The sequence below is a fragment of the Mytilus edulis genome, chromosome 11 (assembly GCF_963676685.1).
Source record: "Mytilus edulis chromosome 11, xbMytEdul2.2, whole genome shotgun sequence".
Taxonomy (NCBI): Eukaryota; Metazoa; Mollusca; class Bivalvia; order Mytilida; family Mytilidae; genus Mytilus; species Mytilus edulis.
In genome coordinates, this window is record NC_092354.1 from 21597980 (window position 1) to 21618039 (window position 20060).

The 20060-nt window shown below is 33.4% G+C and overlaps 1 protein-coding gene across 1 annotated transcript; it reads left to right on the top strand.

The window, feature by feature from the left end:
* Positions 1 to 714: 714 nt before the first annotated feature.
* LOC139494679 (uncharacterized) lies at positions 715 to 18545 on the top strand. The gene is made up of 11 exons (XM_071282849.1): positions 715 to 750; positions 1863 to 1945; positions 3425 to 3496; positions 4631 to 4886; positions 5876 to 5967; positions 9499 to 9576; positions 13383 to 13821; positions 14846 to 14992; positions 16484 to 16641; positions 17619 to 17805; positions 18358 to 18545. The coding sequence occupies exons 2-10, from the start codon at positions 1895 to 1897 to the stop codon at positions 17802 to 17804; spliced, it is 1479 nt and encodes a 492-aa protein (XP_071138950.1). The 5' UTR covers positions 715 to 750; positions 1863 to 1894; the 3' UTR covers position 17805; positions 18358 to 18545.
* Positions 18546 to 20060: the final 1515 nt, after the last annotated feature.

Sequence of the window (20060 nt, forward strand, 5' to 3'; positions counted from 1 at the left end):
ACAGTATAAAGACAAAGTATTGCCATTTAAGAATTGAATGCTTCTTTTTGTAAATTTATTGGGGTGTAAAAGCGTTGACCGAAGTACATTTTGTATGAAGCGCGGCAGCAATGCAACTGCTTACGGAATAACACGTGATGTGCAGTTAGCCAATCAGAATAAAATATTATAATGAAACATACATCTAATGTAATCATGAACAAATATTACATCTTGTATTAAGAATTAGATATTTAATGAATAATATATGTTCTTTATTTAATTTAAGTTATTTTGAATAATTGCTTATTTTTGTACAACCTTCTGTGGTAACTAATTCGCGTATTCGTAGAACGAGAACACATTAAAATGGTAGCCTCTTGAAGGTGAGCGACTCGGATGAGAGGTGGAAATTTGGACTGCCACTGACAAATAAGGGTACTTTTGATAAGGACCGATTTTTTTTCTTGTAATTGGCTACCTGTGGTTCCCGTAAAATATATTTCAATGATCTTTACGCACAAGAGAGTATGCTAATCATCTTATATGAGGTATCGAATTGCACGATCTCATTTCAAACGAAATGGTTGCATATTTTCACATCCCGCATAGCAAAACGCTGGCCAATTTAGTTGTATCCTTTATACGGCGAAACCGGTAACAATTTTGCCATCCCAATTTGCTTTCAGGGAAGTTTTATTATTCATTCATAGAGCATTTCCATTGTAGATTGTGTTGTTTTCCTTTTTTTGAACAACTTATCCGCAGCTGGTAAGTTTTAATGAATTTAATTATATTTGGCAACATTCTTGTTTACTGTATATTTAATTGAATTTGGCAACTTTCTTATTTATTGTATATATAGTTAGTCGTATTTTGCAACATCCTTGTTAACTGTATAGTAAGTTGTATCTGGCAAATTCTTGTCTACTATATACTAGTAGTTAGTTGTATTTGGTAATTATTGTTCACTGTATAGTTACTTGTATTTAGCAATTTTCTTGTTTACTGTATAGCTAGTTGTATTGTATTCCGTGTATTGATAGTTGCTGTCTTGAATACTGTCCAGTTCGTCACTGTCTTTATACAGTACAAAGGTAGTCGCAGGCCCGTAGCCAGGAATTTCTTTCAAAGAGGGGGGGGGGGTGTATTTGGACTCATGAACTCGACTTTAACAGTCACAATTTGAACAGAACGTTGACTTTAACAGTGCTTATTTGGTTGCAAAGGGGGGGGGTCGTCCGAACTCCTCGACCCCCCTGGTTACGGGTATGCAGTCTTAGATAGTTAGTTGCTTTGTGATATTGTTAGTTGATATATTTCCTACAGTATAGTAAGTTACTGTATACTGTTGAATTTCTGAATCTCAAACACATTTAAATACTTTTATTTATTTTCGCAATGATTCGCAATATCTCGTTTTGTTTTCAAGCTGAGATTTTTTAACAAACTGTCATTTCAACAGCAGAACACGTACAATTTTCTAGTGATATTCCGGAGCCTGTATTTTAGTGGTTGTCGTTTGTTTATGTGTTACTTATTTGTTTTTCGTTCATTTTTTATTAAGATAAGGCCGTTAGTGTTCTCGTTTGAATTGTTTTACATTGTCATATCGTGGCCTTTTATAGCTGACTATGCGGTATGGGTTTTGCTCATTCTTGAAGGCCGTACGGGTGACCTAAAGTTGTAAATGTCTGTGTCATTTTGATCTTTTGTGGACAGTTGTCTCATTGGCAATCATACCACATCTTCTTTTTTATATATATATTTTACTCTAGGGAAACAAAATATTAAGATAAAAGTATGTTCATCTGTAAGCAGAAAATAAAATATTTGTTCATGGTATTATAAACGCTTCAAACTTGATTAAATCTCTATTTCAGACGGTGGGTTAACATGTTTGAGTTGTAAGCACATGGTACAGCCCGGCGATTGTTTCAAACTGACGACATGTGGCGACCACGAGGTAAACATTCAGATAAACTGTGACTTTTAGACTAAGAACAGCAAACAAACGCTCTTATTTTGCTATTTGTGTTTATGCTGTCATGAATGGATAGCGCATATCCGTTTTTTTCTTCTATGTTAAACGGTGTTTTGGTTTAGAATGAGAAATAAAATATCGGTGATAATGAAGAAAACTGTTTCATATACTGTAAACCAACTTATTTTCGCGGATACTTTATTTCGCGTTTTACCCTTTCTTGACCACTTCGCGGCTATTTAATTTCGCGATTTTCTGATTACTTGATGAAGTTTAATAAGGAAAGATCCATTTTTTAACAAATTCGCGAAAATAAATCGCTCGCGAAAATAAGTTGGTTTACAGTAAATGGATTGCTGAGCAGTTACTAAAAATCAGAGTAATTACAAAGCATTTAGAAAAGGTTAAAAATGCGCTTTGTGAACATTCATAAGTATCTATCTGAAAATAAGAAGTGATTACCAATGAAACAACTGTCAATCAAACAACGTGGTACCTAACACCTTCACTAAAATTAATTTGGCTCGTTTAATTTTCTTAAAATTTTGACAAAGTATTTACTTTGACCCTTTGACAAAAATGTAAACAAAAATCCAAAAAATTGAACCAACCGTTTAATCAGAAAAATTACACTGGTTATATAGCAGTTTGACAATTACTTATTTTGATCATTGGAAAGCTGAATATTCCCTTAAGAACACAGACGACGTGCACAAAGTTGACGGCAACTGTAAAATGCGCTTTTTAAATAGTTTTATACAACCGTCATTTTAATATTATTGAAAAACGTCATTAAAACGTTCTGCTGATTTATCTCCCTGTAGTGTTAGGTACCACCTTAAGGTCTTAATTTGTTCAATACAATTTTATTTTATCTTACTTTATGAAAAACAAAAAATAACTGACATGCACCTACGACAAACGGCATTACAGGCTCCTGTCTCAAGCCAGATACATGCAAAATGTTAGCGAGCGTTGTTGATGACAATTGTAATTGAATTTTATGACAATGTGAAGGAAAAATGTGTGCTGTACTTATTGCTTTTGGGGAAGGTTAACTTTCTGGTAGTAAGACCCGTCACGGCCAGGCTGGGAAACTGAATAGGCAAATGCTCACATTAAATCTGTACCGATACAGTGTGTTAAATGTCTTCCTATTTACACCATAACCAATTGTGATGCTTCTACTAAAGGGGTGATAAATAGAACATGCATACATACCCCCCCCCCCCCCCCCAAAAAAAAAAAGAAAAAGAAAAAAAAGAGCAGTAGATACGAGCATCGCATGTTTAAAGATAGTCGGACGTATTTATCGAAGGAAAATTCTTTCAATATAATATACGTATCACAAAAACAAGAAAGCGCGTATACGTAACGTTTAATCACATAACAAATGCAGCCTCGGGATTCGATTTAAGGATTTCACCATACTTATATTATTTCAAAAATGATTCATTTCAGCAATGTTACTTGAGACGTTATGTGACGTCCTCCGGTACAACATGGTATGATGTTGGATGTTTAGATAATACGGTACGTATAGACTGGTACTAACCTTCTTTTTTTTTGGTTTTCTGGTACAATATTATAAGTTACAGGAACACACCCGTGATATCTCGGGTCCCTGACTGAATTAAAGTATATAACTATGCGTAAGCCTTATTTTGGTATTGGTATTGTCATCTGATAAAGTCATGCCGATTATAAGATACACAGTTTTTCTGCTTTCAAATCTTTCTGTTTGAACCCGTCGACCTGGAACTTATCAATTATTGGTAATATTAATTATTTGGAAAACAAAAGGTCCTGGAATGGAGTATTTAATCAACAGCATTGACCTATATAAGTTGTAAATAAAGTTGAATTCTGTGATTCGCTGTTTAACGTCATGCCCGCTAACAAATACAATGATTGAATTTAATAGTGTCAGTCCTGTGATTATGACCCGTGTATATAGCAAAATTCATAAATACACCGTTTGGTGGTGCGCGCAGATAAGGTAATAGGTAACAGGTGAATATACTATTGGTATCGGTATCGGATTCGACCCGGAACTTGTTAATTATTGGCAATATTAATGATGTGGAAAACAAAAGGGTCTGGAATGGTGTAATTTTTTAATCTACACCATTGTCCTATATTAGCTATATATAAAGTTGAATTCTTTGATTTGTCGTTTTTATACCCGATGACGGCTGACACATTGGACCTCGTTATTATAGATATGGTTCGTTACTGACCCCCTACGGACTCGTAGGGGGTCACAACGTGACGGCGTTAAACAAATCACAATGTGAAAATGTACCCGCGGTGCGATAATGTACAATGTTGGATGTTTACAATACGTAAAGACTTATAGTCGTCTTTTTTTTTTTATCGTGGATGTTTTGAAGTGTTGTGTGGTATAAAAGCATGATATGCTGTTGGATGTTTAGATAACACAGTGCGTATAGACTGGTACCCATCTTTTTTTCTAAAATGATTTTTAGTGTTGTACAGGTACAATATTATATGATGCATAAATATCTTAAATTGCATTCTGAATTGGTTCATTGGTATCGGCTAACTTTTCTTGTTTTAAATACAGAAGTTTGACTGGTTTAAATAATGTACATATGAGCTAAGAAATATCTATTGATAAATTGTCAAAATTTGGTTAAAATTCAGAAATGTGCAGCTATATCCGGGCTACCAAAGACTGTTCGTCCAACAACAGTAGAAAATAGTAGAACACTTCCTCCATCGATCATAGGCAAACGTCAAAACGAGGTTAATATGACACAATTGCCCATTATGGCCAGACACACATTGCCGCCATCTATAATAGGAAAGCGTCAAGATGCTGACGGGGAAACAACGTTGTGTGAGCACTGCTGTAATAGTAGTACTATATGTAACACCGGGGGATATTGTGGATCTTTGTGTAAGTGAATTAAGAAACTGTATACATGTACCAGTCATACTCCAGAAATTAGAAAAAAACAGACCAAACACGAGTCATAATTAAGCATTTCGCGGTCATTTTCATATCCGAGACTGCAATTGGCATGATGACAGCGTTTTGATAAATTGTATGGCCTTATTATCATTTAGTTCGTGATTTGAAATGTTTCCAGTCATGAACTACACACTCTTTTTTATACGTTTTGCTTTATATCTATTGTACCGTTATATCAGGTTACTTGAAGTAGGCCGATTCCAATGTTGTTGTTTTTCTGACAGCGTGTCTTGTTTGCACTCATTTATTGTTGTTATTTTCTTTGACAACTTGTCAATGACATTAGTCACAGCTATTCATGTTTACATTATCATAAACAACTTTTTGTTGTTTACATTAACAGATTTAAACATAGCTGTGTTTATAAAATTGTCAAAGAGACAACAACCCGACCAAAGAGCAGAAAACTGCCGAATGCCAACAATGGGTCTTCAATAGAGCGAGAAAATTCCGCTCCCAAAGGCGTGCGTCAGATGGCCCGTAAACAAAAAAAATATGTACTAGTTTAGTGATAATGGGACGTCATACTTAACTCCGAAATATATAATAGAAACTAACATTAAAAATCATACTAGACTGAACCTATATGATTACATCTACACTTCTTGTTTACACTACTAGTAACAGCTTTTCGGTTTTACAGCTTTCCATTTTACTTGAACAGCTTTTCGTGTTTTTATTATCAGTCTTTTATGATAACATTTCATATCTATATTAACAGCTTTCCATGTAAACATTAATAGCTTTTAAAAATCCCGATCATAAAAGGATGCATGCATTAAAAGTTTTTCATATTTAGGGTAACACTTTTACATGCCTGCATTACTAACTTTTCATGACGTTAATAGCTTTTTGTGTGTTCCTTAACAACTTTTCATGTTTTCATTAACAGCTTTTCATGTTTACATTAACAGCTTTGAGCAATCCTGGTCCGATATGTTACAGTTGTAAAGAAGCACAGACCGCTGACAGTTGTGACCAGATTGTTCAATGTGGCGAAGACGAGGTCTGTGCTTTAGATAGAATTTTAAATGTAACACGTCTTCTGATTGGCTGAAAGCGTTTTGTCTATCAGCTCAGAGACACAATTATGTCATGTGAACACGAAGTCATCAACGTTTTTATCATTATTTACTCCTTTTCAGAAATAAATCATAGGACTTAAAGGAATATTTTTAATAGTTATTCTGTCTATTTGAAATAACGTAAAAAATGTGGCGCACACGTTTAAATAACCCATTACGCGCGTTATTCAGCGTGTACCACATTTTTTATGTTATTTCTTGATAATTTAATTTTGGATGTAACGCATCTTTTGATTGGCTGATGTTGTTTTGTTTATCAGCTCATAGATATAATTTAGTCATGTGAGCGTGACGTCACATCATCAACATTTTTTAAATGAATGAATGAATGATTTTATTCTCATAAACTAGTTCATAGCTACAGAGAAAATAACAGTTCATATTTAATACGTATTTTGTTTCGCATGTGTGAAAATAAATAACATTATAATATTATTAAAGTTCTTCTAACCAGGAGAACAGACTTTCAATGATATGTATCTTATAAATCTACACAATTTTCTAGTTCTTCAACATTTTCAGATGAGAATACATTTCTAAATTTAATAATCTTAGCATTTTGTTTACAATAATGTGGTAAATATTTTTCTCTTTCAATGTTAAAAAAATTGCATGACAAAATGTAGTGAAATTCATCAGCAATATCTCGTGAGCTGCAGAGATGACAAGACCTTTCCGATCTCGAGATAGTTTGCCACCTTCCCGTCCCCACTGGCATCTAAATTTACACAAAGTACATAAAAAATTAAAAGGCAAAATCGATAAATACTTTTCAAATTTAAATTCAGTCTTGAAAATTCTATAACATTAACTTTTTGAGGATTGCTGTAAATCTGCACACCACTCTTGTCGAAATTGGTCTTTAAGCATTTGCTCAATACTTAATTTCATCCATTTTTTGTTTAAAAAATCTTGGCAATGCCATACATTTGACATGCCACATTCATCAAATATTTTCTCAATACATAACATCTATTTATTTCCAATACCACAATTGTTATAGTTAATGTATAATAATTTATAAAGTATACGTGATAATTTATCTTCATTCGTATTATCAAGAAGGTAACACAAAAAGTTGACCATTCGTAGTTTAGCATATAGAGAAATGAGGTATCTCCCAAGTTCTCCATAAATCATAAAATTTGGAGTCGAGCTTTTAAGTTTTAGAATGTGTCTACAGAATTTCAAATGCACTCTCTCAAGTATATAAAATTTTTCGTATTCCCCAGCCCCGTATAGAAGAATAGTACAACAGCTTTACTAAAATTTATGATAAAAGGGATGATTTTTCATTTCCTATCGTTAATTATCCGTTTTTAGATGGTGACGTTCCCTTGTCACCATCTTACGGTGTTTATATATCTCAACTTGTACGATTCGCTCGTGTATGTAACAATGTTTTAGATTTTAACGAGAGAAATTTATGTATTACTGAAAAATTATTACATCAGGGTTTTCGATATCACAAACTAGTCAAAACATTTACTAAATTTTATCATCGGTATAAAGACATCATTCGTAAATATAGCTCAACATGCAGACTTCTAATACGTTCAGGTATTTCACATCCAATTTTTTATGGTAATATTCTTTATAAAGCACAAAGGTGTCAGTATTCACCTCAGAAACTTACAAAACCTTTGAATAGACTTATTAAGAAGGGATATAATTACGATACTGTTGTCAAGTCATTAAAGATTGCATATTTTGGCTTTAATATTGAGTCATTGATAAGGTTTTTGCATCGGAACTAAACACATTTATTCTAAAAACAGTTGTTGGCATGACACGGGTTATGTTCTTCTCATATATGTTATGATGGTATGATACTAAACCCCTAACGGGAAGGATTGTGCCTGATGTTCATATGATGAAATCATAATCTTTCAGTCAGTTTAATTGAAGTCTGGAGCTGGCATGTCAGTTAACTGCTAGTAGTCTGTTGTTATTTATGTATTATTGTCATTTTGTTTATTTTCTTTGGTTACATCTTCTGACATCAGACTCGGATTTCTCTTGAACTGAATTTTAATGTGCGTATTGTTATGCGTTTACTTTACTACATTGGTTAGAGGTATAGGGGGAGGGTTGAGATCTCACAAAAATGTTTAACCCCGCCGCATTTTTGCGCCTGTCCCAAGTCAGGAGCCTCTGGCCTTTGTTAGTCTTGTATTATTTTAATTTTAGTTTCTTGTGTACAATTTGGAAATTAGTATGGCGTTCATTATCACTGGACTAGTATATATTTGTTTAAGGGCCAGCTGAAGGACGCCTCCGGGTGCGGGAATTTCTCGCTACATTGAAGACCTGTTGGTGACCCTCTGCTGTTGTTTTTTATTTGGTCGGGTTGTTGTCTCTTTGACACATTCCCCATTTCCATTCTCAATTTTATTATCAAACATATCTAGTTGGCATTCGATCGATAAGTGATTCAATCTGCTCTTCTTGATAACACTATACATAGCTTTAGTTGCTTGGTCTCGTAAATATTTCCTAGTTTCGAAAAAAGATGCATTTCTAAGAAAATAACGCGTTTTCATGGTTTACTCCGGTTTAAAATGGAAGTTAGTATTACATTATAAGAAATAACTGTAATATTTCATCTGTCTATTCGAAATAACATTAAAAAAAATGTGGCGCACACGTTTAAATAACCCACTACGTGGGTTATTCAGTGGGCAACTCATTTTTGATGCTATTTCTTCATAGATAGAACAAATATTACAGTTATTCCTTAAATAGCTACATTTGTTTGTAATTTGCCAATGTTTGTAGAGTAAGACTTTGGTTGGTTTGCTTGCTTTGTTTATATAAACGTTTTCAAAAAGCATTGTTATCAAGATTGACATCTGCGAACAATATAGATAGGCATAGTTAAACCTGTATATATCATATCTAAATTTGATTTGGGTAGAGGTAGCCTTTAAGGAGGTAGACCTAGGTTAAGGAAGATAACTCTTTAAATCAGTCAACCGTTTGTAAAAGTCAAGTTCACCAATGTATTTTAAGCATTTACCTGAAACAGATTGAAAATAATCTATGTAACCTAGAAGCTTAGAATATGTTTTTGAAAATGGTTGACACAAACGTACTGATGATTTTAAGAGTTATTTCCCTTAACCTAGGTCTACCACCTTAAGTGTAGTGAGCATTTATCTCTTATCAGCTTAATTGGCGAAGCTTTTCATGAGCGTAATTTTCTTGTTAAAACTGTTGTCATAGTTTGTCTAGTTGGACTGGATGCGGGGATGTTTACCTACAGCACAAACTTGGTGGATATACCAGCAGTGGTGTCAAAAGAGTTTGCACCGTGAAAACTATTGAATATATGTCACCTGCGAATTTTCAATATTAAATACTAGTAAACACCGTCTACAAAGCACATATGTGTACTAATAGTAAATTATTTTGACTTCTAATTCGATGTCATGTTTGTTCGTTTGTTTCAGAAATGTTTTATTGGACAGGTATTTAATCGACTATCTCAGGAAAAAAGATGGACACATGGGTGTAAGAGTAATAAAACGGTTTGTACAATCTATAATAATGACAAGGATTCTGTTTTTCAATATTTTACCGCTGTAATATTAGTATAAACATTGATGTGAAATTAACAATATTAATCTTCCATGGTATAAACAAACGGTAAGTTGCGGATATTCTATACAAAGGGATACTGGTCACAGTGTTTTAGCAAAAATAACAGGTATGTGAGTTGACGATTTCTCGAATTTTTATGATTTTTTTTGCATGAACCGATGGTATACGTCCGAGAAGACAAAAGTTAAGAGTGACGTCATGACTAAATTTTATACCGAAATCGTATTCTTTTATTTTTAATGTCCACCATAAACAGCTAAAATGAATTCGGTTACATCAGTAATCATTATATCCAATGACGGAAATTTTAATGGCAATAAAATATTATTTTGAAAGAAATCTTTTTTTTCAATCGGATTACAATACAGATCACTTGCCCATGCTTTGCCTGTATGATCTGATGTAGCATTCCGTTTTTACTTTCTGTTCTGGTAATTAAATTTAAGGTGGTACCTAACACTACAGGGAGATAACTCTGTAAAATCAACTGAACGTTTTAATTACGTTGCAGACAACCTAGATGTTAACAAAATAGATGAACTTTCAGTTAGACTGGGAGACATTGATCCCAAAAATACAAACATTGTAACAATTAATGATATAGTTGAAAATTGTAATAGTATTATTAAGAATGCTGCTGAATGTGCTGATATGTTGATTAAAACTACTAGCAATGTCAAGAAACATGGTTGTAAAAAATATAATCATTGTAAAAAATATTTTAACAGTGAATGTTATACAAAACGCAAAGCTTATCGTAAAGCAAAAAAATACCATTATAGAGTACGTTCTGTTGTTAATCACAATGATTTGGTACGTAAAAGCAAGGAATATAAGAATATACTGAAAAAACAATTTTGTGAATTTCAAAAGGCGTTTATAGGTAAACTCAGAGGTCTGCGTACCTCAGATCCTAAATCATATTGGTCACTACTAAATAAAGGTTGTGAAAAAGGTAAAGCTACTCAGCAAAAAGTAGCTATGAATGTATTTTTTGATCATTTTAAAAATTTAAACAATGTTGTAAATGATATTGATATTGTTTTACCAGATAATGTTACAGAATATAATACTGTTATTAATGAGCCTATAAGTGAAAAAGATGTGTTAGATGCTATAAAAACATTAAAGAACGATAAAGCTTGTAGTAATGATATGATATTAAATGAATTTTTGAAACATGGAGCTGTCAAATTATTGCCTGTTTATGTCAAGATTTTTAATATTATTTTTGAAAGTGGTATTGTACCAGATTCTTGGTCTCAAGGTTTTATATGTCCAATATACAAAAGCAAAGGTGACCCCGCAAGTGCGGACAATTATAGAGGTATCACTATACTTAGTTGTTATGGAAAACTATTTACATGTATTCTTAATAACAGATTATTCAATTACCTTGAATGTTTGGGTTTATTATGTGAAGAGCAAGCTGGTTTTCGGAAAGGCTATGGTACTGTTGACCATATTTTTAACTTAAAATGTCTTATTGATATGTATTTATTTAGAAGGAAAAAACTGTACTGTGCTTTTGTAGATTATCGAAAAGCTTTTGATTCTGTAAACAGGGTATTATTATGGCAAAAACTGTTACGTAATGGTATTGACGGTAAAATGCTTATTATTGTACAAAACTTGTATAAAAATGCTAAGTCTTGTGTTAGATCTGGTAGCAACTTTTCAGAATTTTTTGCCTCCAATGTAGGAGTTAGACAAGGTGAGAATCTCTCACCTTTATTGTTCTCAATTTTTCTAAATGATTTGACAGATTTTTTGTCACATGCTTATAATGGTCTCTCTGATATATGTAATATGTCTCATTTATTATTTGATAATGATGATATTGAAGTTTTCTTTAAATTGTATTTGTTATTATATGCTGATGATACTGTTATATTTGCTGAGTCTGCTACTGAATTACAATCTGCATTAAATGCCATGTACTTGTATTGTGAAACATGGAAGCTTAGTGTTAATGTAGCCAAAACCAATATTGTGATATTTTCAAAAAACAGACAGGGTGAAAACACTCAATTTTTCTATAACAATGAACCAATAGCTGTGTTAGATGATTTTCTATATTTGGGTACAGTTTTTTCTAGAAAAGGTACTTTTCACAATAATAAGGCTAGACTTGTACAACAAGCTAGAAAAGCTATGTTCTATGTTTTATGTAAAGCGAGAAAGCTTAGTTTGCCAATAGATATTTTGTTACAATTATTTGATGCAATGGTGGCACCTATTTTGTTATATGGTGCAGAAGTATGGGGTTATGAAAATAATGACATTATTGAGTCTTTGCATTTAGAATTTTGCAAGTATATATTAAAGGTTAAAAAATGTACGCCAAATTATATTGTATATGGCGAACTTGGTAGAACACCCATGTCTATATGTATTAAAGCTAGAATGGTTGGTTTTTGGCAGCGAATTTTAAATGGCAAGAAAGAGAAAATATCTCGAACATTGTATGATATGTTGCATAAACTGAATGAAGGTGATGTGTACCATTCTAAATGGTTATTATATATAAAGGATATTTTAATTGAATGTGGTTATGGAAATTATTGGTATGACCAATCTGTATTAAGAAATATAAACCTGTCTAAAAATGTAAAGCAAGTTCTTCATGAAAAATTTGTAGAAGGTTGGAAATTACAAGTATATGACTCACCGAAGTGTATAAATTACCGTATTTATAAATCTGATTTTAAATTTGAGAATTATCTCACTGTACTTCCACCTGATTTAATGTATAATCTTACTAAGTTTAGATGCGGTAGCCACAAATTGCCAATTGAAGCTGGTAGATTTTTTAGTATCAATAGAGCTGAAAGAATTTGTGATCTTTGTAATAAGCAAGAACTGGGTGATGAATTTCATTATATATTTAATTGTAACTTTTTTACGCAAGAAAGACTAAAGTTTATACCTGATCATATATATAAAAACAAAAATACTGTAAGCTTGTCAAATTTAATGAGTAGTCAAGATAAATATGTACTTGTTGGATTGGCAAAATTTTGCAAAATTGTTATGTCTGTATTTAAATGATAATATATGGATATTACTCTTTCATCTGCATACACCTACTTCATATGTATATATGTTAGTTCATGCATTACTGTTGTTTGTTAAATTTATTGTTTGTTAAATTCATTGTACTATTATGCCTCATGTGAGGCCTTTAGTGAAAATAAAAGTTTCAAGTTTCAAGTTTCAAGTTGCGTAGATAATGAAAGCTTCTCAGTGATGAGAATAAGTGTTTGTGAAACTGCTATATAACTAGTGTATTTTTTCTGATAAAACGGTTGGTTCAAAATTTTTGAAATTTTTATATTTTTGTTAAAGGCTCAAAGTGAATACTTTGACAAAATTTTAAGAAAATTAAACGAGCCAAATTAATTTTAGCGAAAGTGTTGGGTACCACCTTAAATGGAATATTACAGTTATTTACCTCGTAAAAAAATGAAATATCACACACATGATTTTTCGGTATTCAAATGCAGTTTCTTTTGATCTAGTTGTCTGCAAAGTTTCATAAAAACAGTGAGACTACACTTTTCATACTTTTTACCTGAAAAAGGAATTGCACAATCCACGATATGAAAGATTCTAATGTTTGTTTACACAGCAAAGCTCATAAGATGTTTTAAGCTATGTTAGGTAAGACAAAGCAAACATTATAAAGTAATGCTAATTTTGGTTTTTACATCGAGGCTATTTTTAATTGTAGTGTGCATATACACAAGGGAAGAGAGACACAGACGATGGAAACAGTCAAATATGTGAGGAGTGTTGTGAGGATCACTTGTGTAATAATGTGTGTACAAACTTCGTGGACTGGAACGCCCCCTTTGTACCGACCACTTCATCTTTGAAGACTGATGCGATAACTGCGATGTCTACCCTTGATATTATAAAAACAACGTTGCCGACGACAAAAACAACCACATTGCCGACGACAAAAACAACTGCATTGCCGACGACTAAAACAATAATACCGACAACAAAAACAACAACCATGCCGACGACAGAAATACTAACAACTAAAACGCCGATGACAAAAACAACAACACTGCTGACGACGAAAAAAGAAACAACACTGCCGACGACGAAAAAAAGAACAACCATGCCGACGACAACGACAACCACGTTGCCAACAACCACGCTAGGTAGGACTTACAGTGAAACCTGTTTAAACCGAATCTCTTCGGGATTAATTTGTTCAATTTGTGCGGATGTTCGGTTTTGTCAGGTTCAAAACGCATACAATTTGATATGACGATGCTTAAAACATGGTTGGTTTATACAAGTTTTCGGTTTATACATAATTGGTTTAGTCAAGTTACACTGTATAGACACAGTTTGATACAATTAGTAAACGCTAATTCAGATGGGGGCGCAACAAACGCTAATTCGAATGGGGGCGCAACATACGAGTACCCCTCTATAACAATTAATAAAACTGTAATTTATATGTTACGTTACAACCAATTAATTTGTAAAAATATAGTCAGGTAACTCTCATTTTCGGTAGCATTCCACAAAATCAAATCCTGGGATCGCACATGTCTCCTTCAACACCAGGAATGATACTAGGTGCTCAGGAACGATATGTATTTCCTGCTTTTTCACTCATCCAGGCAATTTTATTATTTAAACTATAAAAAAAAACACCAAAACAAACAAAAAAACTGCGATCACAAAAATCTTATTAATAAATCGTGCCGAAAATGTGAAAAGTATTGCACAGACGGTGTTGTTATAGTTAAATGGGCCGGACAGTTGCCTATTATTGCTCACATCCACCTCATTTGAACGTTGATGGATATTTGTCTCATTGGCAATCGTACTATAATCCCTTAGTTTATTTACGCTAACCAACTTTCAAATGTTTAGGTTTAAGTGAAGAACATGAGAATGGTAAATCCAGAAAATGTTATTGTAAACCAACTTATTTTTGCGAATTCTTATTATCGCGTTTAGCCCTTTCTAGCCAGCTTCACAGCGTCTTAATTTCGCGGTTTTCAAATTCACTTGATGTAGTTAGATAAGGAAAGATCCAAGGTTAAATTTTCTCGATTTTTATTCGCGTTATTTTTTTCTACTCGCGAAAGTCGCGAAAATTAGTTGGTTAATCGTTGTTTGATTACATACACTGTAAAGTTGTAATTATCTACCGTGATTAAATTATAGACCCTGCTGTCATGGTTAATTGTGATTTTGAGGCTGATCTTTGTAATTGGCACCAAGATAAAATGGATGATGGTGACTGGAGAATTCACTCAGGTCCTACAGCTACGGATAAAACTGGACCGGATAGTGATCATACATTGGGCAGTGGTAAGATTAGCGACAACATTGCATCCTTTGAATATTTTAAATTGTCTATAGACTTTTGATGAGGTAAATATATTATAGACGGATCTGTTCAGATTATATTACTGAAGACGAAGTTTTCGATACTGACCGTCAATCTTTATAAATATAGAAAGTCTGAAACATTGAAAAATAGAAACAAAGCTTCAGATACTTGGAATACCCTTTGATTCACATGATCGTCATGACCAATGAAAAAAAGAAGAATGCTACACAGTATTAATAATGTATTACATCATTTGCATATATTACCATCTTATATTAGTACTGTTGTGCAAATCTTTCCTTTACACTTACATAATGTTTTCCTTATCTGAATAGCATTGTTCATTCCAACCCTGGTACCTTTGATAACTATTTACACTACTGGGTCGATGCCACTCCTGGTGGACGTTTCGTCCCCGTGGGTATCACCAGCCCAGTAGTTAGCACTTCGGTGTTGACGTGAATATCAATTATATGGGCATTTTTATAAATTTCCTCTTTACAAAACTACGAGTTTTTCGAAAAACTAAAGATTTTCTTATCCCAGGCATAGATTACTTTAACGTTTTGGGCACTACTTTTTTGAATTTCGGGTCCTCAATGCTCTTCAACTTTGTACTTGTTTGGCTTTATAACTATTTAGATCTGAGCTTCACCGATTAGTATTATGTAGACGAAACGCGCGTCTGTCGTATAACATTATAATATCCGGTTTATATTAAATTTCTGACTTGTCCTTCATGCATACTTCTATTTATACCTACCTGTCTGAAACGTCGAAAAAAATGATTATCAGGTTGTCAATTAGTGTAAGCTCTCAGAGTTTACCATTTAAGCACTACAATCTTTTCTTTTTCTATGGGAAAAAGACATTATTCATACTTAAATGTTTGTCCCTAAAATTTTATTAACTGTGAATTTGCATTCAGATATCGCAGATCAAATTATATTCGTTCATAGTGTGTTAATTTTCGTTTTTTGATTGCGTTAAGCCTGCCAATTGATATTTTATCGTGTGTTTTACTATGTTGTGATGTTATGCTATTGTTTCAGAAAAAGGTAGAAGGTTTGGTACCATTAAAACGTTTAATCCCGCTGCAAATGTTTGCACCTGTCCTAAGTCAGGAATCTTCTGTACAAATGTTGTCAGTTGTTTATGTAATTTATACGTGTTTCTCGTTTCTCGTTTTTTATATAGATTAGACCCTTGGTTTTCCCGTTTGAATGTTTTTCACTAGTAATTTTGAGGCCCTTTATAGCTTTTTGTTCGGTGTGAGCCAAGGCTCCGTGTTGAAGGCCGTAGATTGACCTATAATGGTTTACGTTTATAAATTGTTATTTTCATGGAGAGTTGTCTCATTGGCACTCACACAACATCTTCCTATATCTATTATATAGCCGAATATTAATATCATTTACTAAATGAATATATCATTTTATTTTTATTGATAATTTTTCCCTCTTTATTAGAACAAGGACACTATTTATACATAGAAGCATCGGATATGAATTATCAGAACTTTGTTCGATTGCTTTCCGATGATATTGCATGGCCACAGAGAACATGTTTAACGTTCTGGTATCATATGTATGGACATTTCATAGCATCTTTAAGTGTTTATTTAAAGGTAAGTAAAACCAGTCAGAATATAGAACATAAGCGTATATGAAACTTTAATCTCTCTATAGAACACTTAAAATTGCAAAGGATAGCAAATGCCTACATGCACAGTTGATCGAACTATATCACGCATACAATGGCAAAAAAAAACCTCTATGTACATGCACCGTCGATTGCACTATAGAACACGTTGTAAAAAATAGCATATGCGCAAGGAACCACAATCATACTGTAGAACACATAAAAAGCAAAATAGGGAGCGTACATACGTAAAGAACTGTCGATCCTACTACAGAGCATAAAAATCAAAAACAGAAGCGTATTCGTACAGAAACCGTCAATCGCATTTAAAAAGAAGCATTTGATTTGATTACAGTAGCCATTAATCGCGTCACGAAGCATATACAAGTCAAAAAGGCAGCGTATACGGATAGCATTACAAGGTACTGACAAAAAAGGGGAAACAAATGCAAATACATACAGAATCTGTCGATTGCTCTACAGAACACAGGTAGCATATGCGTACCATAACCCCACTATGGAGCACATCAACAATTAAATTGTAGCATATATGAGTACAGGGATTGAAGTCATAAAACTTTGCTCAGTGTTTGGAGCACAAAAGTCATGCTCCAAACATGAAATACAGCTTTTTGATTGGTTGATTTTCGAGTACGAGTACAAAAATCTGACTCGAAAGTTTTATGACCGCAAGGCCTGGAATCGATACGTCGTAATGATTTTTAAAAACATCTCCACTGGCCACCTTTTTAGATAGTGGTAAAATAAAACAATAAAGAAAAACAGACAAAATTTATAAAAACACAAAACAAACATAAATGGAGATTGAATTTGGTTGATCTATTATCGGAATGAACTCGTATTCTTTGACCTCAATACATTTGGTTGAATAAAACCATTGGCTGACTAGGTTTTTATTTTTTTTGTTTATATTATTTCAAAGTTTACAAATTGATATTAAAGGATAGTGATGGTAATTTACAAAAATTATGGAGTCAGTCTGAAAACCATGGCAACAACTGGTTACCAGCTAAAATAAATTTACCAGATACTTCAGGACAAATAGTAATAGAGGGGTACAGGGGAGCAGATATACATGGCGATATAGCAATAGACGATATTGTACTGGTTCGTAATTGTGGTCCTTAATGTAAGTATCAGTTGAATTAAAGGAAGTTCTCCACTCTAGATTTTGACCTTTTGTCAGAAAATTGGCATTCTCTAGTTTTATCCATGGAGAGGCATCACATAAAGGCAACAGTAGTATACTGCTGTTCGAAATTACAGCAATATCATAAATCGATTTATAGAAAAACAAATCCGGGTTACGAACTAAAACTGAGGGAAACACATCAAACTTACGAGGAGAACAACGACACAACAGAATCACTAAAATGCAACACACACAAAAACGAACTATAGCATAGCAATTTCCTGATTTGTTAAGGACATTAAAAACAAAATGGTGGATTAAACCTGGTTTTAGAGCTAGCAAAACCGCTCATTTGTATGACAGTCGCATCAGAAACCATAATATTAACAGCGATGTGTGAACAAAACAAACTTACCAATAGGTAAACATATCAGTGCCACATGTTGACCACGATCTGCTTACCCTTCCAGAGCACATGAGATCATCCCCAGTGTTTAATGGGGTTCATGTTGCTGTTGCTTTTTAACGATTGTTTATTACTATTTTCAGGTTTGATAACAGGTATGATAGGTTGTGGATATCGATTAGACGTACTATACATTGCTATATTGGGAAAATAGTGTTCATCTAAAGTTGCCTCTGTTTTAATAACTGTTTTTGGTTTTGTTTATTCAGGGATGTACATGGAACATCACACCATTTTTGTCCTCCTTTTCTCTAAAATAAATACTATTATAGCTAATAACGGTTTATTTATTCATTCGGCACACATCGGCAGACCCACATATCGTTAAATGTCGGGTAGCGGAATCTGCCGTGGTTTGCTGATGGATTTTTGATGTTTATGATTAGAAGAACGTCCTATGTATGCAATTTTCTTCCCTCAATACTCGGAAATATTCGACAATCTTCGTCAAATTAAACATGCACTCAAGATTTCATATCTCCTGGGGTAAAATTATAAATTATTCTGTTTAGTGCCGAAGTGTTTTAGGAATTTTAAAGTATTTTATCATAAGAACCAATTCCGTTGGAACAGTTTCTTCGGACAATAATTCTATTTAAGTGTATAGATTATCCTGTTTAGTCGCACTATGTCATGCATTTTTACGCGTATATTATCATAAGAACCAATTCCTTTGGAACAGTTTCTTCGGACAATAATTCTATTTAAGTGTATAGATTATCCTGTTTAGTCCCGTACTATGTCATGCATTTTTACGCGTATATTATCATAAGAACCAATCCCTTTGGAACAGTTTCTTCCGGACAATAATTCTATTTAAATGTTTAGATTATCCTGTTTAGTGCCGTACTGTGTCATGAATTTTTAACATAAGAAAAAATTACTTTGGAACAGTTTAGATATGGTGTAATTTGAGCTAGAGTTATTTCCCTTGCAATTGGTCGTCATGTTTTGCGGTGTAATTGGGTGCCTTCATAATTGATACCCGATAAGAGATTCATGCTAGATCTGATGAACCCTGGCAAAAAAAGTGAAATATCATGGCGTTAAAAAGGTATGAACCCTTGCTATCATAGTTTCAGTTGATTTTTTTTTAAACCAACCAGTCAATGTTTTTAATAAAAATGATAATGATAAAAAAAAAACATTTCTAAGAGAGAGAAGACGAACAGTCCAACACAAACAAAAATAGTCCACACAACAAAAACGTCATTGCAAGTGATTGAACCCATAAAAAATGGGGGAAACAACAGATGTTGGATTACCTAAAAATCATTGGATTCTGATTTGGCTTTATCAATTTGTCTATGTCTGGGCGATAGTATTTCCCTTTCGGAGCATCTTGTGATCACCCCAAGTTTTTGTTAGGGTTCCTATTGCTTAGTCTTTAGTTATGCTTTGTGTACTATTATTTGCCTGTTTGTCTTTATCTTTTAGCCATGGCGTTGTCAGTTTATTTTCGATCTAGAAGTTTGACTGTCCCTCTGGTATCTTTCGCCCCTCTTTTTATAATAGTTATGAGTTCTAACAAGAATCAGATCTTGGAGTCATCGCTTCAATCGAAAATTATCTTTAAATGTCGACCAGTCAATAAATGACAGAAAACATCATATCTAAGAGAGAAAGAAAAAAAACCAGCCACACACTGTTCCCTGTCCCCCCCCCCCAAAAAAAACCCAGTCCACACCAAAAAAAAGATCGTGCTACTGAACCTATACAACAGGAAATACACACATACTCACAATGGGCACAGATGCTGTAGTTCCCTAGAAATTAATAGATTTTG